Genomic DNA, 27,400 nt, shown 5'->3' with positions numbered 1-27,400 from the left:
TGCTGTCAAATCTGATTTAATCTGAAGTGACAGGAGCAGGTGCAGCTGGGAATCTAAAATTAAACCACTCTCTACCTAGCAACCGCTTCAGAGTGAGCTATCCCCAACAACAGTGTTTATTTCTGGGGAAATAAATATATACATTTATTCAAATTAAACTGATTAAAGAGTTCAGTTCACTAAACAGGTTGTGAAGAACACATTAGAAAGCTGCAGCACGCTGTAATTCCACATGATGGCCAGCAGGCGCCGCTGTGTGAGTGGCAGCGGAAGTGACCTCATCTGCAGTATTTACACACACACACACACTGCTGTCAGATCGACTGTGCACTCCAGCTGGGTCAGGGCGCAATGATTTACCACAGATGTCCAGATAGAGACACATTTAGGAGATTTATCGCGATTCCGAGTGAAGAATCTGATGTTTAATGTAAGTGAAGCGCGCAGGCTAGCCGCTAGCATGCTAACACACTGAAATATCATAATAATACTGCTGTGATGTTGTTATAGGCGTGTGAACACATTTTCACCCTTTATTCCTGATTTTATCTGTGAAGTATTATTGCTGTGGTGGGAATGAGACATGCTGGTGTCATATTTAGTGATTATAATCCTCGTTTATGATGATATATCAACGTTATTCTGCACAAGTCAGTCCTTTTCCATATCAACTAGCTTCTCCGTGTCAGGTATTGATTAAAGTCCTCAGTGTGACGAGCTGAGAGACATAATTATACCTGAGGTACTTCACTGACTGGCTCATATTACTTCACTGATGTTTTCTGATAACGGCCTTATTCTGCTGCTGAGGGGCGTGGCGACGCGTGGGTGTGGCTAGACTCTGTTGGGCGTGGCCGCCACTGTGATGTTTTTGAAGAAAATACACTTATTTTAAAGGAAGACGCCACTTTTTTTGATGATAGGCTCATTTTCCAACTCCCCTAGAGTTAAACAGTCGAGTTTTACCGTTTTCGAATCCATTCAGCCAATTTCCGGGTCTGGCGGTACCACTTTTAGCATAGCTTAGCATAGTTGATTGAATCCGATTAGACCGTTAGCATCTTGTTCAAAAATGACCAGAGTTTTGATTTTTCCTATTTAAAACTTGACTCTTCTTTAGTTACATCGTGTACTGAGACTGACGGAAAATGAAAAGGTCCGATAGGAAAATATCGGAACTGGTCTTTTTTGAGCGAGATGCTAACGGTCTACTTGGATTCAATCAACTATGCTAAGCTATGCTAAAAGTGGTACCGCCAGACCCGGAAATTGGCTGAATGGATTCGAAAATGGTAAAACTCGACTGTTTAACTCTAGGGGAGTTGGAAAATGAGCATATTTTCAAAAAAAGTAGAGTGTTCCTTTAAATATCGACCCATTTTAATAGTATTTTTTCTTTTCTTTTCTGGTGCCGTCGTTCATTATTAATAACTTTAGCTGGTCCAGCATGTAAAACAAAATTAATTTGATTGATAAAATACCAGAATGGCAGTTGCAATAGTGCAGCTTTATTCAGTGAAGGTCATTAAATATCTTGTTTATTGACTTGCTTATTTGTTTAGAATATGCAAAGTAAAGTGTGATGTTTGTTTACTGCTTTCTTTTTCTGGAGAAAAGGACTTGTAATGGACAGGGCTGGGTAGGTTACTTTTAAAATGTATTTCACTACAGATTACAAAATACATGATTTAAAAAGTAATTTGTAACGTATTTTGTTTTATTAAGTTTTGTAACTTGATCTAAATACTTTAGAATACTTTGGAATACTAATAAGTTGTAACACACAAAAAAAGTTTTTCTCAGAATTGCATGATATGAAGTTGCAATTGCAAGTTATAAAGTCATAATTCTGAGATTTAAACTCGCAGTTTCCCAGAAAAAAAGTCTGAATTGCAAGTTTTTAATCATGCCATTCTGACTTTATAACTTGCATTTACGAGTTTCTATCTGAGAAAAAAGTTCTGAAATGTAAGATGCAAACTTGCAATTGCAAGGAAAAAAGTTGCAATACCATTTTTTACATTTACAAGAGACTCACAAACAACGATCGCAAAACATGAAAACAGTCGTGGATCATCAGGTAATGACAGGACAGTTCAGATTCAAGGGTATGGACATTTGTGAATGGGGAAATTTTTTGAAATTTCATCTGGAATATGGAATATATGTAAGCATATGTATTTTATGTGAAATAGCTCATTCAGGACAGTACTAAATAAAAATAACATGCCATTTTTATGATCGCTCTTATTTGGTTAAAATGATTCAAATGTTGCATATTCTGCAAGAGGAATGAAACTCATGAGCAGAAATGGAGCTGATGCTTCTGCAGACTGTCAGAGTCGGAGAATCTCCAATTGATTTTTACATTAATTACCGTCACACTTTACATTAATGTTTAAATTCAATTCAAAGTATCACTTTGGTAATCTCAAATACTTTTCAAATGTTACTGTAATTTGATTACCAACCATTTAAAATGCAACTGTAAATTTTGTTTTATAAATACGTAACTAAGTTACATGTATTTCGTTACTCCCCAACCCTGGAAATGGACTAGACCGTTTTGGTGCGGTCGGTCGACACGTGTCCTGCTGTACTGCTGTGTCCGTAGATCTGTGTCTGTTTTAATCAGGAAAAGAGGATGTTTCCTCACCAGCTCAATCGTCTCTGCGCTGTTTCATTTGTGAGACGTCTGAGACATCAGCAGAAAAAACTAACAAACTCATATGTTTCTCTTCCTGTTGTGTGTTAAAAATTTAGCTGTCATGTTCTGTAAATATCTAAGCATTGAGGATCTGTTGCTTCTGAAGAGGATTAGCAGTCGTCCACAGGGAAAAGACAGTGTTTTCTGAGAGCTAATGAGCCGAGATTCGGGAACGCTACAGTAATGCTTCTAGTTTCTGTACATGACGTTTCAGTATTCCAGAATTTGTGTTCTTTTAAACAAATGAATTTGCATAACTTTTCCAGTCATTTGTTTTTTACTCACAATTTTCTGCCTGATAAATATTTTAGAGCTTGGCATAACTAGAAAAATGCCCATAGCGTCGCAGGATCTTTTTAATTTGCATGACTTTTCCAGGTGTAGAAATCACACTTTTGAAGTTAAACTAACCGTGGGAATCCTGCACTTCTCAGGAAAAAAACCCATATTGAATTGGTGAATTGAATAAAAAGAAAAAAGAATGTTCTTATTTTAGCTTAATTTAATGCTTTGTTAAAATTATCTTCTGTCTTGAGAGTTCTGTGGTCAAGAATCACTGCTTTCAAAGTGCTAAATTGCTGTTAAATTATTAATAAGTAATAAGTGTTTTGTAGTTATGAGCAAATACATTTTTTGTTTTTATTTTTTGTTCCATACTGAGAAATTTACATATAATTTGTGAATGCAAAGTCTGATCTTTATCATGTAACGTTTCTCATAATTTATCTGACATTATAACTGCATTATAACGCTTTTCTTAATTAGAAATATGATCGCATTGCGTATGTGGATGCATTTGATTTTAATTTAACTCCCACAAAATGAATGAAATGACTAAAATAAAGATGAACTTTTATTGACAACATTAACATGCAAAAACCAAATTTTTATAGGTTTTTTTATAATAAATTATAAAATAAGCACTCTTTACTTGCTTTAATTCATTCACAATCTGAAGAAAAGTTTTTGTTTTTCATGAGACTACTTTTCCCCATATATTAGGGAGTGGCTAATAAGCCAATAAGTGCTCCTCTGCCGCCATCTACCGCTTATTCTGGAAATTTCATGTCTTTGACGAAAGAAGTGTTTCTTCATCTTTAAACTTTTAGTTTTACAAAACATTAAAATTAACATTGAAATTGGATCATATTTAGAGATTTGAAGTGCTGGAAAAAGTGCTTGAATTTCACTCCCAAAAGTTTGCATGAACCCTGAAATGAATAATAAAAACAATGAATAACAAAAACGTTGCTCTGTTTATTATTTACCGAGCTGAAAAACGGTCACCGCTTCGCAGCTCAAACGAGTAGCGCGGTTTCGTTCCGCTTTCGTTTGGTTTGCCGTTTGATGTCTCTCATATGCATTACGTGAAACAGAAATGGGAGCGCTCATCAGCTGAGCAACATGTGACCTCTAATAGGCAGGGAAAAAAGGTCACAAAATGCCACCATTTGGTTGCAGTCTGGAGCCCTGCATCACTAATAAACAGCAGGAACATGAAGAAATCTTGCAAAATGTAATACGTTTTTAATGCTAATAGTTGTGTATTTGCAATTTATCAACTTTATGCACAGTATCAGTACAATCTACTCTTTAAATTTGGCACCTTTCATCGATTTTACCACACGCACTTGCGGCTGCATTTTGTGATTTGATTTTCATCTTGTGCATTTAAGAGGCAGTTTTTCATGTCCAGTCGTCTCTGGACAACCAGATACTGCTTACTCAGACTGACCATAATGAAGGATTTGGTGACCAGCCAGATACTCGAGGCTCAAGCCAAGAAGCACAGCTGGGATTCGGTGATTGCAGTCATGAGATCTCTGTGCTGTGAATGTGGCCTGTTTTACCAGAGTTTTACCACAGTATCAACATATGTGCTGGTTTACGTCCACATCTGGATGTGATGAAGAATATTTCCTTCCAAAATCTGTTCCTACTGCCTTCAGATGTCATTGTCTTCATGTAGATGATGATTCTGATGGTGTTTCTGGGAATGGGATGAGTGTTACGGAAATATACGGTGATATGAAATAAATCCTAGTTTTAGGTTCTTTAGTCATTTCACATCTACATATGATCAAGTTGTTTTTACTAGATGCCATTTAGATCATTCAAGATTCACATAAGCTTTTATTTGGGTCATTGACGAATAGGGTTTTAAAAAGTGTAAAAAAACATAATGGAGATATAGTTAATTTTGAAGTTTAATCAAGTGTTAACAATGAGATTATGTGGTTTTTATAATCAATTAACACTGCTTTTGTCATTTTCTTTTTTTTTTTTACAAGATGGACAAAATTTGTCACCAAAAAAGTCATTCGGTTTAACCAAAATTTCGTTTTTACTGAATGGCGATTTTTTTTTTCAATCAATGCTAACAGGCTGATATCTAGCTAGCAAAAGCACAATCAAACATTTTATATTTAGTACAAGTTTACAACATTTTCCATGTTTTATAGCGGTTGATGTTTCGGGACATGCGTATGATCAAGAGAAAACATGAATTTATCAAATAGTTCAGAGAGAGTTAGTTACTTTGCTTCATGACCATGTGGTCCTGTGCAGGTGTCTGAATGATGTCACATCCTGTCACATGATATTGACCACATGACTTGATCCAAAATGGTCCCTTTATATCGGTTACTCCGAATGACATCAATGAAATTCATTTTTCCGGACATTCTTTCTCATAACAAAGCAACGACTTCTACACATAATTTTAATATCATTTTGCACTATGTTGATATATGATGTTATAAAATCATGCCAGAATCAAAAAAAAATACACATTTATTACATTTTATGATATTTTAATCACAAATGAAATGGCTGTATTGGACGGTTAAACCGAATGACCTTTCGACACTTCAAAAGCTTTAAAATGCCTTTATATGTTGAAAAATATAATTAAAACCTTTTGGATTCAATAAAAGAGATCTAGACCTTACATACTTTGAATGTCATATCTTTGTTTTTTATTATTATTAAGGTCTTTGGACAAAAAAAATGACCCGTCACGTCATTGATCTAATTATTGAAAGGAGAAGAACCACCATCACGTCTTTATCGTCAAACTCAATGACTATTAAAGGGTTAATTCATCCAAAAATGAAAATAATGTCATTAATTACTCTCCCTCATGTCGTTCCACACCCGTAAGATCTTCAGAACATAAATTAAGATATTTTTGATGAAATCCGAGAGTTTTTTTTTATCCCCCAATAGAAAGCAACATAATCACATCTTTCAAGGTCCAGAAAGGTACTGAAGACATCGTTAAAACAGTCATGTGACTGCAGTGGATCAACCTTCATTTTTATGTGCGCAAAAATAACAACTTTATTCAACAATTTCTGTGGTTTCTGTCTTCTGTCCAGTTCCTGTGAGAGGATGCGCGAGCGAGAGATGGCCGGTAACGGCGGGCAGCTCGGCGTGCGTCACTGGACCCCGAAGCACGTGGGCCGCTGGCTGCGTGAAGAGGGCTTCTGCGATTACGTGGACCTGCTGTGCAACAAACACCGTCTGGACGGAACCAGCCTGCTGACCCTGAGCGAGTACGACCTGCGCTCTCCTCCGCTGGAGCTCAAGGTCCTGGGAGACATCAAACGGCTGATGGTTTCTCTCAGGAAGCTGCAGAAGCAGAACGCTGACGTGTTGGAGGAGCTCGGACTGTCCTACGATGGACACTCGCCTCAGAACAGTGCAGGTGCTGCTTCTGATGATGACGATCCCGTCAAGTTTTGTAGAAGTTTGTGTGTTTCATGAAGTTCTCGTGTTGTTCAGGTGGAGTGGACTGGTTGTGTAACGGTGAATCTGTGCGGGATTGCGATGCCGTTCTGGACGCGTTGAGCGGCGACCAGTATCACCAGTACAACAACGGCAAATACAAGCAGCAGCCGCGGAGACTGGACCCGGAGTACTGGAAGACCATCATGAGCTCCGTCTACGTAGTCTTCGTCTTCGGCTTCACGTCGTTTGTCATGGTGATCGTCCACGAGCGCGTGCCAGACATGAGGACGTACCCACCGCTACCTGACATCTTCCTGGACAGGTGAGTCTGTGTTGTTTGTGTGTGTCCCTTTAAATGCAAATGAGCTTTCCAGAAGAGGGCGGAGCTTTAACATCTCGGTCGCTCAACAACAACAAAGCTGGAGAATCTCACGCAGCCAAAATGAGGGCTCTGTGATTTCCTCAATGCAGACGGAATTGCGGAATCTAGTCATAAAAACGGAATTTATTATATAATGCGGAATTTCACAGAATTCGTCAAATTTTTGATGAATGAATAAAAAGCAGGTCAGTACACTTAAAATGAAATTGCGATATAGACTAGTGTCTGTGAATATTAAACCGCAAAAAGACGTGTTTTTTTTCATCCTCTGTCACCTCATGAACGCACAAAATTCATCTTCAAAAGTCACTTCAGCATTTTATTTGAGAAAATCTATCGCCATACAATAAACAACAGAAACTCAAAGCTCTTGGCAACCCGTCAAAATAAAAGTTTGATTTAAAGGGTTAGTTCACCCAAAAAGGAAAATTCTGTCATTTACTACTCAACCTCACTTCATCATCAGAACACCAAATAAGATATTTTTGATGAAATCTGATGGCCCTGCATAGCCAGCAATGACATTTCCTCTCTCAAGATCCATTAATGTACTAAAAACATATTTAAATCAGGTCATGTGAGTACAGTGGTTCAATATTAATATTATACAGTGACGAGTATATTTTTGGTGCGCCAAAAAAACAAAATAACGACTTATTTAGTGATGGTCGATTTCAAAACACTGCTTCAGGAAGCTTCGGAGTGTTATGAATCTTTTGTGTCGAATCATGATTAGTATTGTGTGTCAAACTGCTGAAATCACGTGACTTTGGCACTCCAAACCGCTGATTCGACACACTGATTCATTACTCTCCAAAGCTTCCTGAAGCAGTGTTTTGAAATCGGCCATCTCTAAATAAGTTTTTGGTGCACCAAAAATATTCTGGTGGCTTTATAATATTAATATTGAACCACTGTACTCACATGAACTGATTTAAATATGTTTTGAGTACATTAATGGATCTTGAGAGAGGAAATGTCATTGCTCAGGCTTCACTGAGCCATCGGATTTCATCAAAAATATCTTAATTTGTGTTCTGAAGATGAATGAAGGTCTTGCGGGTGTGGAATGGCATGAGGGAGAGTAATTAATGACAGAATTTTCATTTTTGGGTGAACTAACCCTTTACTTGACAGAAACATATTACTTCTGTACAGAAAAATGTTTATATGTTTCAATGTACACTAAAAGACTTAAAAATAATAATAATAAATGATTAAAACTATATTTTTAAGGAACAATCTCCATGTTTCTTCCATGTTTTAATTTTAACAGTAGAGCTCTGTTGTGCAGCACTTTTTTTTTAATAAAAAAAGTTTAATTTCATGATTAAAGGAAATTCAATTAATGTTATCCGTTCATTTGATTGCCAGAAAAATTTAAATATGCAACAGAATTTCTGAAAAAAAAAAAAAAAAAATGTATAAAACTTTTTTTTTTTTAATGAATAAATTTGTTGTTTTTAAGAATGCAATTAATTAGACATTCTTTTTGATTATTATAATTTAATTTAACCATTAAAATCGAGAAAAAAAACGGAATCCAGAAAAATTAAAATGGAAAAAATGGAATTTGTGAAAAACTAAAATGGATTTAATAGCGCCCTACAAAATGAGGATTATTCAAACCGGAGTCGACACTGATGGAGAGACTCAGGAAGAAGTTACAACTTTTAGACGTTTCTGAATGGTTAGTGGATAAATTGATGTAGTTGCTGTGGAGTTGATTCAACTCATCCACTAGCATGTGCCGTCATGTTCATCTTTTGTGTTGAATTGACCCTCGTTTGTGAAGCAGTCCGGCGTAAAATGACGAATGAAATACTACAACAACTCTTCCTCTCAAACCCAGGAAGAAGCTTGTTGTAGTCCTTAAAAAGCGATTTCTGTAAAAGAAAATATCTCCTTTGCATTGAACTTTGAGCGTTGTAACTTTGCAGATGTTGTTTATGATCAAACAGCAACATTACACACTAACTAAAGTTAAAACAGTCAAATCATAATCAACCACCGCTTTAAATCACCCTTTTGAGCTAATTCAGAGCAAATTCATAGATGTTGAGATGAATATCAGTAAAGGTGACAGATCTCAGATGTTGAACTGTGAAACAGACTGAAACTCATTTGATGGTTAATTTCTTCCGCTTGCTGATGATGATTGAGGTTTGTGGCAGCGGAAACAAATGTAAACAGTTGAACCCGTCAGACTCAGAACATCTCTTCAGGACACAGCTGAAGATGAGCAGGAAAACACAAAACAGCAGCATAAATCACCATCTGTTTGGAGGAGGATTGTGTTTTGCACACTCTTTTTGACCTTTCGCCTGGTTCTCTTCTCCCTACAGTGTACCCAGAATCCCCTGGGCCTTTGCGATGGCCGAGGCCTGTGGCGTGATCCTCTGCTCTATTTGGCTGCTGGTTCTGCTGCTTCATAAACACAGGTAACACGCATGATATATTTCAATGAAAAATCATTTGTACACGATAAACGTTGGAATGTGTGTTGAGATCGTTAGAGACATGAGCTCGTTTCTGCAATCATGACAGCGTCTCCACATCCGAAGGTCAGTCCATCAAAGACGCTTTTATCCCTGGCCCACTTTCACACGTGTGTGTGTCTTCCAGGTCGATCCTGTTGAGACGGTTGTGTAGTCTCATGGGGACGGTCTTCATGCTGCGCTGCGTCACTATGTTTGTGACGTCTCTCTCTGTACCGGGTCAACACCTGCAGTGCACTGGGAAGGTACGGACGGTTTATGATTTAATTCATTATTAGCTTTTCATCAATGAACGAAGTCTCTTCTGCTCATTAAGGCTGCATTTATTTCATAATAAATACAGAAAAAATAATAATATTGTGAAATATTATTACAATTTAAAATTATGGTTTTCTATTTTAATATACTTTAAAATATAATTTATTCTTGTGATCAAAGCTGAATTTTCAGCATCATTGCTCCAGTGTTCAGTGTCACATGATCCTTCAGAAATCATTCTGATATGATGATTTATTATCAATGTTGGAAACAGTTGTGCTGCTTAATATTATTTTATAACCTGTGATTCTTTTTCAGGATTCTTTGATGGATAAAAGGTTAAAAAGAACAGCATTTATTCAAAATATAAATCTTTTCTAAGAATATAAATCTTTACTCTCACTTTTTATCAATTTAACACATCCGCGCTGAATAAAAGTATTAATTTAAAAATTTTAAAATTAAATTTTTTTTTTTACAAAATTTACTGATATTTTTTAACCTTTTATCCATCAAAGAATCCTGAAAAAGTATCACAGGTTATAAAATAATATTAAGCAGCACAACTGTTTCCAACACTGATAATAGATCAGCATATCAGAATGATTTCTGAAGGATCATGTGACACTGAAGACTGGAGTAATGATGCTGAAAATTCAGCTTTGATCACAGGAATAAATTATATTTTAAAGCGTATTAAATTAGAATAATTTTAAATTGTAATAATATTTCACAATATTATTGTTTTTTCTGTATTTATTATGTAATAAATGCAGCCTTAATGAGCAGAAGAGACTTTCAAAAACATTAAAAATAATAATGTTTCCAAACTTTTGACTGCTAGTGTATATGATCCTTGAATGCAAATCACTTTGGATAGAAGCACCAAATGCATGAATATAAATTGTGACAAGCTCAATGGGGGGAAAAAATCCATCCAAGATGTGAGAAATATTGATTAAACACAATTCAATTAATATTATCTATTAACTTAATGGTATGTCACCTGCAAACTCTATTGAAAGTGAAGTCATTTTCCCAAAACTTTATTAGTATGTTTTTTTCTGTGTGTGTGTGTGTGTGTGTGTGTGTGTGTGTGTGTGTGTGTGTGTGTGTGTGTGTGTGTGTGTGTGTGTGTGTGTGTGTGTGTGTGTGTGTGTGTGTGTGTGTTAGATATACGGTGACATGTGGGCGAAGCTTCAGCGCGCTGTGGCCATATGGAGCGGGTTTGGAATGACCCTCACCGGTGTCCAGACGTGTGGAGATTACATGTTCAGCGGACACACCGTCGTTCTCACCATGCTTAATTTCTTCGTCACAGAATGTAAGTATTTGAGTGAACACCATAGCATGTACAAAAATCCGAAACATTTAAATACTGATCAGAAACAGAAACTGCGTCCCAATTCAGAGGCTGCATCTGACACACACATTATTTTCCAACACTTCAAATGTTATTTTTAATGTGATGACCACAAACATTACTTGTTCATCCTTCTGAGATTGTCCTCATTGTAAAACCGAACGTTTAAAAATGTAGGAAATTTGATAGAAAACACTTATTTAAAAATAAAAAAGACAATAATTACCACTTTAACCAGCAGGTGGCGGCAAAGTAGCATTTATTTGCGCATATATCAGCCATTTCCTCTAATCGTTTTTGACTAAATATTAAACATTATAAAATAACTAGGTTTAAAAACACATTTTGTCAATGTGAAGTCTGAAATACTCAGAAAATCTGATGAAAATAACTTTTCTTGTGAATGAATGACAGAAAGCGAGCGCCGCTCTCTCTTTATAATCACAGTAGCTGTCAGTCAATGATTTCAGCACACTTGTGAAAACACATTTTATTCAACTAATCTAAAGTGCACAATAAATATTTAATTTTTGAAGCTTTTTTTCACCTGAAAGTGTAAAACTGATGGTGGAATTGAATTTAGTCGAGGAGGAACACTGAGGAACATCTTTATTGATTTATTTTGTATGCCGTCTTGCGTTTGAATAACTAAATTAATGCTGTGCCTGACTATTTAAGTGACTATATTCTGATTATAAACTAAGTATGACACTACTGATGCTCGACACACCAGCACATGACTCTCAGCTGGTTTATAATAATAAGTTAATAACGCTCTGTGCATATAGTCCATTGGGACGCTGCTTTGTTTACATGGTTTCTGGGGTTGAATCACCTGACAGCCCTAGTTTTGATCTGTCTCTGTCCACAGACACGCCGCGCAGCTGGAACTTCATCCACACGCTGTCGTGGGTCCTGAACCTGTTCGGGATCTTCTTCATCCTGGCGGCTCACGAGCATTACTCCATTGACGTCTTCATTGCCTTCTACATCACCACCAGACTCTTCCTGTACTACCACACGCTGGCCAACACGCGCGCCTACCAGCAGAGCCGCCGCGCGCGCATCTGGTTCCCCATGTTCTCCTTCTTCGAGTGCAACGTCAACGGACCCGTGCCGAACGAGTACTGCTGGCCCTTCGCTCGACCCACCCAACTCAAGCGACTCATCCGCTGACCGCCACACGCGTCGTACTGTGATTCTTGCGTTGCCATGATGTAGAGGAGGCCAAACACCGCATCTGACCCTCGATCAACAGCACTCCACTTCCTCCTGTAGCTGTCTGTCTTTAAAGGGATTTCACTTCCCATCACTGTGGATTTCGGCTTATTTATGAAAATAAGAAATCATTTTATTCTTTATTTTACACTAAAACTACTAAACTGGAACTACAGAAGTCTTGCTTTTCCTGCTGACAGGAAACCTTTAGGCCCTTAGAAATGGTTTGCATGACATTCATTTCGCCTAGTTTCATAATACTAGATACTTGATGTTGTAATTCCTCATTTCTCCCAAAGACATTTCAACACCGTACACATGATCAACCGTTGAAGCAATATAGAACATATTAATGTTCTTTTAAGATCTCTGTGTGAAACCATATGGTTTTAATTCAGTTATGATCGTTGAGTAGGTCTTATTGCCATTTATTGTTGCTATTTTCATAGTGCAGATTTTATTTTGGCAGTATTAGTCTCTATATGGAATGACAAGATCAAAATTCTGTGTTTAAGATGTCAGATTGTCCCCTGTATTTCAGTGAATCTCACAAAATATTTGAAAATATATACGCATTAAAAAAATACACATTATTTTTCATTAAATATATAATTTGCATTTTATATGTGTGTGTATATATATATATATATATATATATATATATATATATATATATATATATATATATATATATATATATATATATATATATATATTTCATAAAATATTTAATTTACATATTTTATATATATGAGTACATATATAAAATGTGTATTATCAAAAATAGTATTTTTTCATAAAATATACACATATTGTATATATGTACACACACACACATATATAATGTATATATAATATGCAAATTATATATTTTATAAAAAAAAAATTCCTAAAATATATAATTGGCATATTTTTTGTTGTTGTTGCATTATAACATTGTTTTACTATTATTTATTATTATTATTTTGTCATTTTCACTGGGTATTATAAAGAGGTTTTTAAAAAGTACTGTAATACAAGTATTTTTTATTTTAAACAGCATAATTAAAACCAAAACATCAAAGATTGCAGTGATGTTTAAGTATTTTACATTATTATTAAATAACCGGACAGGTTTTGTGAGATTCACTCTCAGTTTTGTCATTTTTACTGTAACTTTTTCCCATTTAATGAGTGTTTTGAAAAGCAAATCTCGCCAAACTTAATGAGTTTTTTAACAGCATCATTCCAGTTGCCAATGGTTCGTGTCTTAGACTTTATACAGACGTTTTTTCATTGATGTTCTGATTTTCAGATTTACTGATTATGAGGGTATTAGTTTTTGAATGTTTAAAAGAAGTATGTGACGGTAAAACAGAGGAATCTCGTGTCTTAAGGGATGTTTAATGGAGTGCAGGTGTTTTATAGTTTTGATGAGATTCTCTGTGTAGGTCATTAGATTTTAATTTGGTGTATTTATAGAGACCTCATAAGATGTACAGAATTATAACGCCGGTATTATAATGTTATTTGCTTAAAACTTCTGACATTTCCCTTTTTGCAGTATATAATACTGAATCAAGAACATTAAAAAATAATAATTAAAATAAGAAACATTGTGAAAGGTAGCTCGAGGATGAGGAACATTAGTTTGCTGCCAAATAATTGATGTACTTCCTTTTAAAATATGCTGCATAACACGATCTAACCAGAGCTTGTGCTCATCATCTGTAGATAATTTCATTGTGAAGTGCTTGAAAATGCCATTCAGCCTCTTAAAGACTTTTTTTTAAGGCTGGAAATGTATTTTTGAAGATCTGAGTGGAATATTATTGTGAGATTTGAGATGCTGTAGATGTGTTTGTCTGCCATTATAATAAAATGTAAAATTCATAAAAGTGCGTTTTCTGTCCAGTTATTGCTGAATGTATAATTTAGGTCAGGCGTTATGCGAGGCGGCTCTCAGAGGTCCTGATGCTGCTGTGTTAGCATTAGCGTGTAGCTCGACGCGAGTCTCCTTCATCTGAAGCTCGGCTCGGTTCTGCTGCTCAGGTTCGACCTGCATTCTCAGGTTAGTGCAGTTTAAACCTTTAAAACTCCTCCGTGTGTGTGTCTGCTGGTGTGATTCTGGGCTTTAAAATGAACACTGACGCTGATCAGGAGGCTCGCGCGCTGCTCCGGACCAGGCTCGGCTCGGTTCGGCTCAGACAGACAGAGCTGCGGGTCAACAGCTGGAGGCTTTTGTTTAGAATGTATAGGGTGGTTCGAATGTTTCTCTATAAAATTGATTTTTGCTATTCAGTTAATCTCTAAATTAAAAAAAATTAAAAATATTAATTTATTTATTTTTTGTCGTTCAGTTTATATAAATTAAATTTTACCACCAGAAATGACCTTTACCTGCTTTATTGTTGTGCATGTGACAAATAAACATGGAAATATATGGACAATAATACATTCAGAATAAAATTTAAAAGGAATCATTATAATTTTTATTATTTAAGATATAATTGCCAGGAAATTACTGACAGCAGAAGTTTTATGAATGTTCATGTGATGTTCTGATGATTGATAAAATAAGTCAAAATGTATTAATTAGTTAAAGTTTAAAAGTAAGGGACTGTTTTATTTGACTTTTTTACATTTTATTTTTTATGTATTTTTTAATTTTTAAATTAACATTTTATCAAATTATTTTGTGCTTTTTTATTTGTTTGCATATTTTTATTTTATTTATTTTATTTGTTTGCATAAAATTTGTTTTGTTTTTATTTTATTTTTATTTTGTGTAATTTAATTTAAATTTGTGTAATTTATTTTTAAATTTTGTGCTTTTATTTGCATAAAATTATTTTTTATGTTTTATTTTTATTTTGTGTAATTTTAATTTTAATTTTTTTTTATTTTTTTGTATACATTTTCTTTTCTCTCTCTCTCTCTCTCTCTCTCTCTCTCCATGTATCTATATCTATCTATCTATCTATATATATATATATATATATATATATATATATATATATATATATATATATATATATATATATAATCATATGTGTTTCGTTTTTCATTTTAATTTGTTTTAGTCATTTTTTTGTGTATAAAATTGTTTTTCATTTTAAATTTTGTATAAAATTTCATTATTATTTTATTTATTTTGTTTGTTTTGTATAAAATTATTTTGTACTATTTTATTTTTTCTAATAAAAAGTAGTGCAGCGTTTTAGTAACTGCAGACTGTTTCTGTCATATCTATGCAACGTGAGCGGTGAGCGTTGAAATTAATATCTGGGTGAATCTCATTAAATTAAGCAGAATGACTACAGTCAAACCAAAAATTTGACACGTTGCATTGTGGGATACCGTTGTAAAGGTGCAGGTGTTCTGAATCCAGTGTGTTTCAGGTTTGTTCTGATCCTGGATAAATGAGAGGTATGTCTGTTTACTCTGACCACACCTGGTGTGTGTGTGTGTGTGTGTGTGTGTGTGTGTGTGTGTGTGTGCACAGGAGGATTCATAATAACACTCATCACATGATCCAAAACACACACAAATGTCTGCCGGATCTTTGATCTCTTTCACTTCCTCAATAACACATGATATGAGGAATCATTCATGTCTGGAGCACAAATAATGTACATGCTGAACTTTAATGTGCTTATATTAGGATATTTGAATATTTCCTTTCATAATAAAGCTGTTTGTGAATGTAAAAGGTCTACAAAGCTTTAAAGATCAAAGATAAATGGAGTTTTTGTCTCCTAAAATAAATAATCAATTCTGAACTGCCTGAAATGAGTCGTCAGTAATTCAGTCTCACTGCAGCTATAGGTTTGCAACTAATTTGCATAATTCCTGCCCCTAGTTTTCATTGGCTGAACAGCGTCTCTCTTTGCCCCACCTTCAATCACTGCAGTTGTATCTGAGACTGGAAGAGTTTGGTTTGTGTTGTGTTGTAAAATAAAAAAAAATAAAAAAATCAAAGCAGAGCAATTCTGACCAATCAGAGCAGAGCAGCTCTCAGAGAGGCGGGGTTTAGAGAGGCCGAATCTTTGATGGAAGCGTTTCAGACACTGAGAGAAAAGAGCTGATGCTGCAGTGGATATTATGAGAGAATTAAAGTGTTTTTTGACTTTGGATGAGTGTTAACCTGCTGTAGGAGACGACAAAACATTTAAAATAGAACTAGGATTCACATTTTCTTCAGGAAATGTACATGGTGCTTGCAGTGGAAAAATTCACCACTCGGTTGCTAGGGTAACCTGTGTGGATGCTAAGGTACTTGAGGTGGTTACTAAGGTGTTGCTAGGTTGTTCTGGGTGGTTGCTAGGCGGTTGCTATGGTAACCTGGGTGGTTGCTAGGCAGTTGCTAAGGTACTTGGGGTGGTTGCTAAGGTGTTGCTAGGCGGTTGCTAGGGTGTTCTGGGCCGTTGCTAGGCGGTTGCTATGGTAACCTGGGTGGTTGCATAACATGCTTGCAGCCTTATCATTAGTGGCACTTTAAAACTGTCACTCATCTTAAACCTGCAGTACTGCTCTCAAATCCACATGATTAAAATCATAGTTTTTCATTGTGTTTTCAGATAAAATGGCTGTTCCTCCAGCATACGCAGACCTTGGAAAGGCTGCGAAGGACGTCTTCAATAAGGGCTACGGTAATGTTGCTCCTCTGTACATGAAGTATATTTATCATATTGTGTCATATTTTCTCATGTGTGTTTTCAAATGGAAAAGGTTTTGGAATGGTGAAGCTCGATGTCAAAACCAAGTCTGCGAACGGAGTGGTACGTGCTCAAGTCACATTTTCTGGTCTTCCTGTGCACAATATTCTATAGTAAAACATGTAATGACCTTCCTTAGATGTCGTCCAGGCCATGCAGGCTGTTTTATAATACGATATTGTCTCTTTTTCCCTTACTAGGAGTTTAAAACATGTGGCACGTCTAACATGGACTCAAACAAGGTCAGCGGGAACCTGGAGACCAAGTATAAATGGGCCGAGTACGGACTGACCTTCACGGAGAAGTGGAACACAGACAATACGCTGGGCACAGAGATCACCGTCGAGGACCAGGTACACACACACACACACACACACACACACACACACACACACACACACACACACACACACACACACACACAGAGAATAGCTGAAGTCACAGCAGTGAGGTTAGGGGGTGTTCACTTTTGCAATAAAAGGCAAAATTGGTGCATAATACACTGTGCCCCTCTAATAACCATATTTTGTGTTTCACAGATCACCAAAGGACTGAAGCTGACCTTTGACACGACCTTCTCGCCTAACACTGGGTATGATGACGTCATAAGCATCGTGAGCTTTAGACGAGGTGATTTTAACGTTTATTTGTGTTATTTTGATAGCAAGAAGAGTGGCAAGGTGAAGTCGGCCTATAAGCGTGAGTTTGTGAACGTGGGCTGTGATGTGGATTTCGACTTCGCCGGTCCCGCCGTCCACGGAACGGCCGTGCTGGGATACGAGGGCTGGCTCGCCGGCTACCAGATGACCTTTGACAGCGCCAAGTCCAAAATGACTCGCAGCAACTTTGCGATCGGATACAAGACCGGAGACTTCCAGCTGCATACTAATGTGTACGTTCTGCTTTAGCAATCCAATATTATTTAATGATATTTATATTACATATCTACTATTATTATTATTATTATTATTATATAATTAATGATAAATTATTATTTAGAATCATTAAGAATAACTAATAATAATAGCAAATAATATTATGATTAACAAAAATATATACACACAATAATAATAAAAACAATTATTTTATTTGATATTAAATTTATTAGATATAATATTTGTTGTTATTTATAAGTAATAAATAACATTATTATTATTATTATTTGTAAACTATTACTTGTAAATTATTTGTATTATAATATTTTAGTTGTTTAATTGATAATAACAGTAATTATTACTAATTATAGAATCATTTTAATTTATATATTTATATAATTATGATTAAATTATATTTTATGTACTTTATAAATATAATTAAGTAATAAATACGATCATTTATTATTTTTAATGATTATTATAACTATTCCTCTTATACTTCTAATTATTCATAATTGATAACGTGATTATATTAATAATTAGTTTTTATTATTTATAAGTAATAAATAACATTATTATTTGTAAACTATCATTCTAATTGTAAAAATAATCAACAACGATAACAATAACTCATTATTTCTTATTAATAATTACATAGAATCATGTTAATTTTATATATGTATAATTATGATTAATAAAAATATTGTTTTTTATTTGATGCATTTATTAAATATAATTAAGTAATAAACATTTATTATTTAATGATTATGTAGTTATTCCTCTTATTATAATTATAAATTATTCATAATTAGTAAACATTAATAATAATAATAATAATAATGTTTATTAATTATGTATCAACATAATTGAAAACATGAAACATGTATCAACACTCAATCCCACGATGCAACAGTCGTTTGATGGCCGTTCTGTTTCTAGAGCAGGATTCCCTGTAGATCCGCCGGTGTGTCCTCATTTATGTGATGCTTCACTGTGTTCAACTCTTCTGTCTGTGGTGTAGGAATGATGGGACGGAGTTTGGTGGCTCTATTTATCAGAAAGTGAGCGATGACCTGGAGACGGCAGTGAATCTGTCCTGGACCGCCGGAAACAGCAGCACACGCTTCGGCATCGCTGCCAAGTACATGCTGGACTCCAGCTCCTCCATTAGTGTGAGTTTCACTGATGCTGAGGATCCCTTTCCTTTGATTCCCTGGATTGTCCATAGAAGGACAGGGAAACATGTAAAACCCAAACTTAGATGCATAATTTCACAGCGTCCGTGTTTTCTGTGTTTTCCTCTCAGGCTAAAGTGAATAATTCCAGTCTGGTCGGGATCGGCTACACTCAGACCCTCAGACCAGGTGAGTGCGTTTGTGTTATATTTTTTTGTATAAAATTATTTTGTTTTATTTTTATTTTTATTGTATTTTTGTTTTGTATTAAATATTGTTTTTGTATAAAACTATAATTTATTATTGTATTTTAATTTTGTATAACATTTTGTTTTAAATTTTTTTTTCATTTTGTATTAAATATTTTGTTACATAATTTTATTTTACTTTGTTTTGCATAAAATTATTTTATTTTATTGTATATATTTTTTATTTTTTTATATATGTATATTTAATTTTTTAATCATTATGTTGTGCTTTTATTAAATTTTATGTTTTGTTAGTTTTGCATATTTCTTTTAATTTTTAATTATTTTAATTTTTATTTTTATTTTATTTTGTGTAATTTTTAATTTAATTTTTTGTTTGTTTTTTGGTATAAATTATTGTGCATATAAATAAATAAATATATATATAAATAAATAAATTATATATATATATATATATATATATATATATATATATATATATATATATATATATATATATATATATATATAATGTTTAGTTTTTAATGTATTTAATTCAATTTCATTTTTATATTTTATTTTTGTATAAAATTATTTTGCATTTTATTTTTTCTAATAAAAAGTAGTGCCGTTTTTTTTGTAACTGCAGGCATATGCAGTCTTTCATACCGACAGTGTTTCTGCATATCTATGCAATATAATCTGATTTTTACTAGTGGGTTCAGGACACTATAGTTCATCTATGCAAGTGAGGATAGCAAAATAAAGTAAACTGTGACATATTATACACAAAAATTCTTCATTCGGTGGACTACCAGTAAAATTCATAAATATTTGGAACCAAAAATGATTCGGACATGAATGAAATGTTCAAGGAGTCTGAATCAACTTTGGTTTGACTGGAAGTATTTCATACAGAATATAACCTCTGATTTCTTTTTTGATTTGGGGGTAAAATGTGAGCTGCGTCGCTTGCGTGCTGATGTGAGAAACCTGTCTAATGCTACTGTGTGTGTGTGTGTGTGTGTGTGTGTGTGTGCGCAGGAGTGAAGCTGACTCTTTCCGCCCTGGTCGATGGAAAGAGCATCAACGCTGGAGGCCATAAACTGGGGCTGGGGCTGGAGCTGGAGGCGTAGCGTCCGTATCTCCGACTCATGGGAACATCGTGAAAGGGAAGAGTCTGACATCTCCACACGCAGACGACCGTCTCTCGTTTAAACCGAGTGCTGAACCCAAACCCAATCGTCGTCTCTTATTTATTTGCAGCACTACTTTCACTGTCAATATTTCTCTCCAAACCAGCGCTTTCACTCTGTATGTGCTTCTGTACAGGCGATTCTTCTGATGAATAGTTCACCAAAAATGTAATTTATTATTTATTCAAACTCATGTTGTTGCAAACCTTTATGCTGCATTATGATAAATTTTGACAGCTCTTTTCTATACAACAATGTAGTGACCACGACTGTCAAGCTCCAAAATTAAAAACACAGTAACAATAAAAAGCAATCTAAAGTAATCCGTATGATTTGTGCACTAAAAGTCTTCTGAAACCACATGATAGCTCTGTGTGAGCAACATAATTATACTTCGAAAATGATTTGACTTCATGTCCTTTCCGGAGCTCGACAGACTCTTGCTAACTTGTGTAGAAAAAGCTGCATGTGTGTTTGGATCAAAAGGAGGGTCAGTAAATGGGAAGTCTAATTTTGTCCTGACCTTTTCCTTCAATGTTCTTTTGAATGTAGATGATGATTTGCACATGCCGCTGCCGTTTAGTGACGTTCAGACGCTTTTGTTGGCTGTTGTGGTAGTTCTTCTCTCTGTGTTCCGGCTTCATCATGTTGAAACGGGTTCTCTAGTGAGATGTTTGGAGAGCCGAAGCTGCTGTTGTCTCCACACAACCTCTCCAGAAACACTCACGCAGACGCTTGAGGCGACCGGAGCATTTCCCCGCTGAACCGCACAATCACACCCTTATGTCAACCTTTGCAATAAAGTCCTTAAACTGGAAATGTTTTGTCTTTAACTGCACTTCACATTGTGATTATGATTCATGCCAACCTAATAATTCCAACCTGAATGTTCACACTTAATAAAAATTGAGATGCACAACCAATTTATTTCCATGAATATTTCCAGAGTGGTTGTTTTAAAGGGTTAGTTCACCCAAAAATGAAAATAATGTCATTAATTACTCACCCTCATGTCGTTCCACACCCGTAAGACCTTCGTTCATCTTCAGAACACAAGATATTTTTGATGAAATCCAATGGCTCAGTGAGGCCTGAGCAATGACATTTCCTCTCTCAAGATCCGATTTCAAAACACTGCTTCAGGAAGCTTCGGAGCGTTATGAATCAGTGTGTCGAATCATGATTCGGATCACGTGTCAAAATGCTGAAATCACGTGACTTTAGTGCTCCGAACTGCTGATTCGACACGCTGATTCATAACGCTCCGAAGCTTCCTGAAGCAGTGTTTTGAAATCGCCATCACTAAATAAGTCGTTTTTTTGTGTTTTTGGTGCACCAAAAATATTCTGGTGGCTTTATAATATTAATATTGAACCACTGTACTCACATGAACTGATTTAAATATGTTTTTAGTACATTAATGGATCTTGAGAGAGGAAATGTCATTGATCAGGCCTCACTGAGCCATCGGATTTCATCAAAAATATCTTAATTTGTGTTCTGAAGATTAATGAAGGTCTTACGGGTGTGGAACGACATGAGGGTGAGTAATTAATGACTGAATTTTAATTTTGGGGTGAACTAACCCTTTAAATATAAGTAAAAGCATGAAAAATAAATGTTCATTACTTGAAGTAATGTAAATGTTAACTGAAATATAATAAAATGTATTAAAAAAAACTTAATTTAAGCAATTAGGCAATATTTCTAATTTCATTTCATTTTAAGAAACACTACCTTTTTTTGTTCAAAATTAACAAAATATAAATAATGTGTCAATACATCATCAAACGTATTTTTGTCTTACCCTGATTCACTATGGTAATACTATTATAGGTGTTTTTTTTAGACCTGACTGGTCGGTTTTCGCGGGAAATTGCGTTCATACGTCACTCGCCCGGAGTTTCATCGGTTAATAACGAGTCAATATAATAAATGTTTCTTCCAAAATGCGTTTTTGTCTTACCTTGAGTCACTGTGGTAAGTGATAAGTGTTTTTATTTTAGACCTGACGGGACGGTTTTCGCGGGAAATTGCGCCCATGCATCACTCGCTCGTGCGCGTCTCGTCATATCCGTCAGAGTAAAGTTGCTCTGGCTGCTTTGCCGCATGTTTGTTGTGAGAGTGGCGGAGGTTAGTTGTCACAACGAGCGAGAAATGTTGACATAGATCGCTAAATTTCCGGGAAATCAACTGTTTTAAACAAACGCCGAACAGAGAGTCTGCTGGATAAAAGAGAACGCGACAGAGCGCGTAATGAAACAAAAATCAACGGCTTGGATTTATGAGACTGCGAAACTGAGGGATGTTGGCATTTTTATTAACAGGTGAGTAAGGTGTTTTATAGAACAGGTAAATTGCCACATGCAGCCCTCTAGAGTTCATTGTAAAGCATTATCTGTTGTGAAGGCTCATATTCATCCGCAGTCAGCAGAGCCGAAGCACATCACCAAAACAATATTCTTCCGCAGAAATGCTTTTTTTTTTTTTTTTTTTACCGCTAGAGGGCCAAAATTGCATAGTTTACCTTGATGTAGTAAAATACCTACATAGACATCAAAAAACAAAAACACAAACAAAATTGCTATAAATTTATTAAAAACAATCCTTTTTTAAAACTAAGAATACATATATTCCAGCTGTTCCTTTAAAATATTACAGATTCCAGTGCAGTAATTTTGTTTATTTAAAAATTCTACTACAAATACATTGTACAATAGTTGGCACTATGAGCATTTCAATACGAAACTTTATATTTATTTGGTCAAACTTCGATTATTACAAAGCAACGTAAATGAATGAGTTTCTTCAGTCTGTAACGTGTCACTCTAACGTCAGATTTTGAATGCTAATGTTAGGCCGTCGCCCACAGTGAGCATGCTCAGATTGACTCGGATGTCTCGGTGGAGCTTCTTGTTCAGCTTATCGATTGCGATGGTGTCAACGTCGCCCTCTTCTGGGTTCACCACTCTACCGCTCCACAGGACCTGAAGGAGAACAGCAGTGTTATTCAGCCTTCCGCTAACGGATACATCGGTTCAACCAAACATTATACACTCACATTATCTATAGCGATTATTCCTCCTTTCCTGACCAGCTGCAGGGATTTCTCATAGTAGTTGTCGTAGTTGACTTTGTCGGCGTCAATGAAGACGAAATCGAACGTCTCTGCTTGACCTGAAGCCAGAAGCTCATCTAACAACAACAACAAACGTTATCAAAGGACACGTTCAGACCGCAATTCCAATTTTCTGCTCATGTTTTATTTTTAAGGTCGTTCATGTTTAAAACATTCATCATAACGTCTTCAACAAATTTTTAAAGTTAATATGATTTAATTTGTTATAATATGAAATTAAAAAACCTCTAGATTTCCAGATGTCTCAGGATGTCACTGTTCAAAGCTTATGAGACCTAATGTACATCAATGTATATTTTAAACAAATATTTTTTTTGCTCATAACTCCTAAACCGTTCGACGAACAAAACGCACGTCTCTGAAATTCAGGAATTTTTAATTTGTCGAAAAACATTATTTTCTGAACTAGTCCTTGGTTTTTCACCAGATAGGAACCAAACCAGTGCAGAAAGATCCTCTGGAGAGTCTGATTGTCAATAATTATAGGAAAAAAATAAAAAATCGAAATTTCACCAAAATGATTGAAGTGGGCGTGGCCACTTTTACTAAAACTGCTATAACTCTAGAATGGAATGAGATCATTTCACCAAACTTGGTACACCTATGTATGGGCTCGTTTTGTGGTCATGTGAAAAAGGATGTGCTGACTGGCCACTTGGTGGCGCTATAACATAGGAAAAACTTGAAAACGGCTATAGCTACACAACAGTCCATCCGATTGACTTAAAAACTGGCATGCAGTGTCTTTGTCTAAGGTGCCTCGATTGTGACATTTGCGTATTTGGAAAAACACAGCTGCCGTCGGCCAATGAAGTTTGAGTGGTTGTCTGAAAAGGTTAACGGAGGCCAATCGGAACGCAACTCGCTGGACCTGTTTGACTCACGGCGCTAGAGGCCTGTGAGAAATTCGACAGAAATCGGCCACCGGGGGGCGCCTTCACGTTTTTCACATGCATGAAGGATTGTATATCATGTAATTTTCCGCACACGTCCACGACATTCATACCACATGGTAGAACTCGTCATTCTGAGCAACTTTGCCTCTAGGACCGCCGCTGTCCATCGAATCATTCGTTAAATATTGGAGATTATTTCAAAAAACAACTTTGGCGAACTAGTCCTAGATTTTTGGCTCAACCTCGATAACTGTTAAAAAGCTTTGTAAATGGTCTGTTCTTGGCTGTAAATGGTCTTTTTCGATCTATGATCGAGATTGTTACAGGCTTGCTAATTAAAACACAATACCTTTTTGCACATGTGCTGAAAGACCTTAATGTGATTGAACCCCGATAATTGTTGCTCGCAGCTATATTTGGACTTTTCTTTGTAAATACTTCAAATTGCATTTATTGTTAAATTACTAAAACTTTAACTAAAACTCAAATGGGAAATTAAAAAAATCTAAATATTAGTAAAAACTAATAATAGTATCTCACTGATTCTACTGTTCATTCACCTTTTTTTGCTGTTGTTTGTGTGTCGGACATGAGGAGAAACGATCAGACGTTTAAGGGTTATTTGGATGTGAATAATTTCATAATGCTTGAATAAATCCAGATCTTACCGAGAGTTTGCAGTGCTGGCTTCAGACGCACGTCGATTTTGTGCTCAACACCACCCTGAGAAGATTTCAGGACACAAGAGGAAGATTATTAAATACATGATTATAATGTCAATGAATGTAATCTGATTGCTGATCACATATACATGAACCTAGAGATCCAAAAATCTTCATAATAAATTTACTGATAAAACATCATAGTGCAGTGCAGACAGCGATTCACTGAGAATAATTGTTAAGTTAGTTAGCAAACATCCAAAGCAAATTTTATGAATATTAATTTCAGTGAACATCCACGAGTATCTCACCAGTGTCCAGAAGGGTCTGCCGATGTTGATGAATTCCTCGTTGACGTCGCACGCGATCAGTTTCCCGTCTTCAGGCAGGGTGAGAGCGATGCTCATGGCGTTATAGCCCGTGTACACACCTGAACACATGGCTGGAGTTCAGCACATCACCAGTGTTTTACACTATATCTGTGCAACGCATGACAGTCACGTACCGATTTCAATGGCTTTCTGCGCTTTGATTAATCTGGCCAGATTTGCCATGAACTGCGCCTGTTCGCAGGACACCATGATCTGGCTCATCTTGTGCTCCAGGGTTTTCTACAGATGGAAACACTCGAATCAGATGTTCACTGAACACAGCAGTTCAAAACGATGTTCATTGCAAATGATTCTTAGACATTTTCATCTTAAAGATCTATTATCAGTAGTGATATCTTTGAAATGACTTTGAATGGTTTTGTTTTTTTAAATAATAAAATGCATATATGCAGTTATCATCCCTGATGGACATCTGGGTGTTTTTAGGGTCGTCATGTTTTTACCTGCCGGAGTTTTTTAAGGGCGGGATGTTCCCGCAGGGAATGATTCAGCAGGTACTGCATCACCGGATCGTCTTTCTTACCCACGTGGCTTTTACCCGACGACATCCTGAAGAATTTAGATTTGCGTTTGCCTGTAGAAAGAGGAAATCAGAGATAGAATTTACACTAGTGTACATTTCATAAAACAACATTTTATTTATTTATTTTTTCCATGTGGGATTTTTTTGCAATTTTTAACAATTATTTCATTGTTATTATTATTAATTTATTTATTTGCAATTTCAACATAAAGTTATGTTTTCACTAAAATACCTCAGTTACTTGCTTGCAGATGTATTTCAATTCCATGTGTACATTTTTACTATTATTTAACTATTTGCAAATTTCAACATAAAATTGTAATGTTTGCATTTATGTTGTATTTTCACCAAAACACCTCCGTTATTTGCTTGGATGGTATTTTTTTTTGCAATTACACATGCAATTTTTTTTTACAATAATTAGTAGTTGTTGTATTGTAGTAGTATATATTTGAAATATTTATTTGCAATTTCAACATAAAATTGTGATGTTTGCATTATGATCAGTTTTATTTTCACTAAAATACCTTGGAGAGTTTACACATATATATTGGTTGCAATTCCACATGCTCACTTTTCTTTGCACCATCAACACAAAACTATCTAATAATACAATGCACTTTTATTGCATATATTGCACATTTTAGTTATATTTAGTTATTTTCTGTATGCCATTTAGGTGGGAAGTCTTTAAAAAAAAAGTGATTTTTTTAACAGAACAAAAAATCTCAATAACTTTACCTTTTATAACAAAAGACAAGGGAAAAAATATGATAACATGATCTTTATTTTTCCAGGCACAGCTGAAATTGTAAAGTTGTTTTGTTTAATTTAATTGGGTGCTGGCCCTTTAATTGTGGCTTGTTGGATCAAAGTACACGAACTTCCGGAAAGTTACACACATTGACTTCAGCTGTAGTTCTTTGGTTTCGTCACTTACCCACATAATATCCCGCTATAAAAATCACTCCCAGCGTCGCTGAGCCTATAAGCGCTTCTCTGGATAAGTTATGAGATGACATTATTATTATTACAGCCTCGATCTGAAGACTTTTACATGTGACTGACTGAAGTGAGCGTGAACCGACCGCCACACATCAACTCACTTACCGTAAAACACAGTGTATGCGCTCCGCTGAACCGACTTCTACTGCACGAGTGATGTTTGTTTGTTTTTTCATACGCGTTCTCGTAAGATTAGGAAAAGTTTATCATAGAATATAATTTGAATGATTTTATTTTTCGATATGATGCCCTATTAATATGATGTATAAGTTGTGTATTTGCATTAATTAAGCATAGTGACTATCAAAGTTGATCTTTAGTATATGGATTAAACCCCTAAAGACTCAGTTTCACACATTTGAACGCTACTGATTTCTCTCTTCGCTTATACTCTGAGAATTACGGCACGAGCGCCATCAGATCACATGACAGCTCTGCACATGGACACACTATTATTTGTCTTATTATTTAAAGCGTTTAATTTATTGCCAGCT

The 27,400-nt window shown here is 35.4% G+C and overlaps 3 protein-coding genes across 5 annotated transcripts; 2 read left to right on the top strand and 1 right to left on the bottom strand.

The window, feature by feature from the left end:
• Positions 1-298: 298 nt before the first annotated feature.
• LOC137007572 (sphingomyelin synthase-related protein 1-like) lies at positions 299-12,727 on the top strand. 2 transcript variants are annotated; one of them, XM_067369110.1, is made up of 7 exons: positions 299-430; positions 6,088-6,416; positions 6,494-6,761; positions 9,167-9,262; positions 9,447-9,564; positions 10,751-10,901; positions 11,812-12,727. In XM_067369110.1, the coding sequence occupies exons 2-7, from the start codon at positions 6,101-6,103 to the stop codon at positions 12,114-12,116; spliced, it is 1,254 nt and encodes a 417-aa protein (XP_067225211.1). In that variant the 5' UTR covers positions 299-430; positions 6,088-6,100; the 3' UTR covers positions 12,117-12,727. The 2 variants fall into 2 exon arrangements, with proteins under 2 accessions (XP_067225211.1, XP_067225210.1); XM_067369109.1 differs by lacking the exon at positions 299-430 and adding an exon at positions 2,754-2,887.
• A 1,342-nt stretch (positions 12,728-14,069) lies between these two features.
• On the top strand, positions 14,070-21,293 carry LOC137007574 (voltage-dependent anion-selective channel protein 2-like). 2 transcript variants are annotated; one of them, XM_067369112.1, is made up of 9 exons: positions 14,071-14,208; positions 16,718-16,789; positions 16,869-16,918; positions 17,056-17,208; positions 17,395-17,447; positions 17,520-17,747; positions 18,752-18,902; positions 19,037-19,094; positions 20,138-21,290. In XM_067369112.1, exons 2-9 carry the CDS (start codon positions 16,723-16,725, stop codon positions 20,227-20,229), a joined length of 852 nt encoding a protein of 283 aa, XP_067225213.1. In that variant the 5' UTR covers positions 14,071-14,208; positions 16,718-16,722; the 3' UTR covers positions 20,230-21,290. The 2 variants fall into 2 exon arrangements, with proteins under 2 accessions (XP_067225212.1, XP_067225213.1); XM_067369111.1 differs by having other exon boundaries at positions 14,070-14,208; positions 17,395-17,747; positions 20,138-21,293.
• A 1,576-nt stretch (positions 21,294-22,869) lies between these two features.
• Positions 22,870-27,035, bottom strand: LOC137007788 (catechol O-methyltransferase domain-containing protein 1-like). Its single transcript, XM_067369443.1, has 7 exons — positions 26,842-27,035; positions 25,822-25,952; positions 25,492-25,597; positions 25,298-25,416; positions 24,993-25,047; positions 23,351-23,484; positions 22,870-23,276 (listed from the first exon to the last, which is right to left on the bottom strand). The coding sequence occupies exons 1-7, from the start codon at positions 26,921-26,923 to the stop codon at positions 23,124-23,126; spliced, it is 780 nt and encodes a 259-aa protein (XP_067225544.1). The 5' UTR covers positions 26,924-27,035; the 3' UTR covers positions 22,870-23,123.
• Positions 27,036-27,400: the final 365 nt, after the last annotated feature.

Source organism: Chanodichthys erythropterus, chromosome 19, assembly GCF_024489055.1.
Source record: "Chanodichthys erythropterus isolate Z2021 chromosome 19, ASM2448905v1, whole genome shotgun sequence".
NCBI lineage: Eukaryota > Metazoa > Chordata > Actinopteri > Cypriniformes > Xenocyprididae > Chanodichthys > Chanodichthys erythropterus.
Note: the sequence above shows the minus strand (reverse complement) of the source record. Positions and strands in the feature narration are given on the sequence as shown.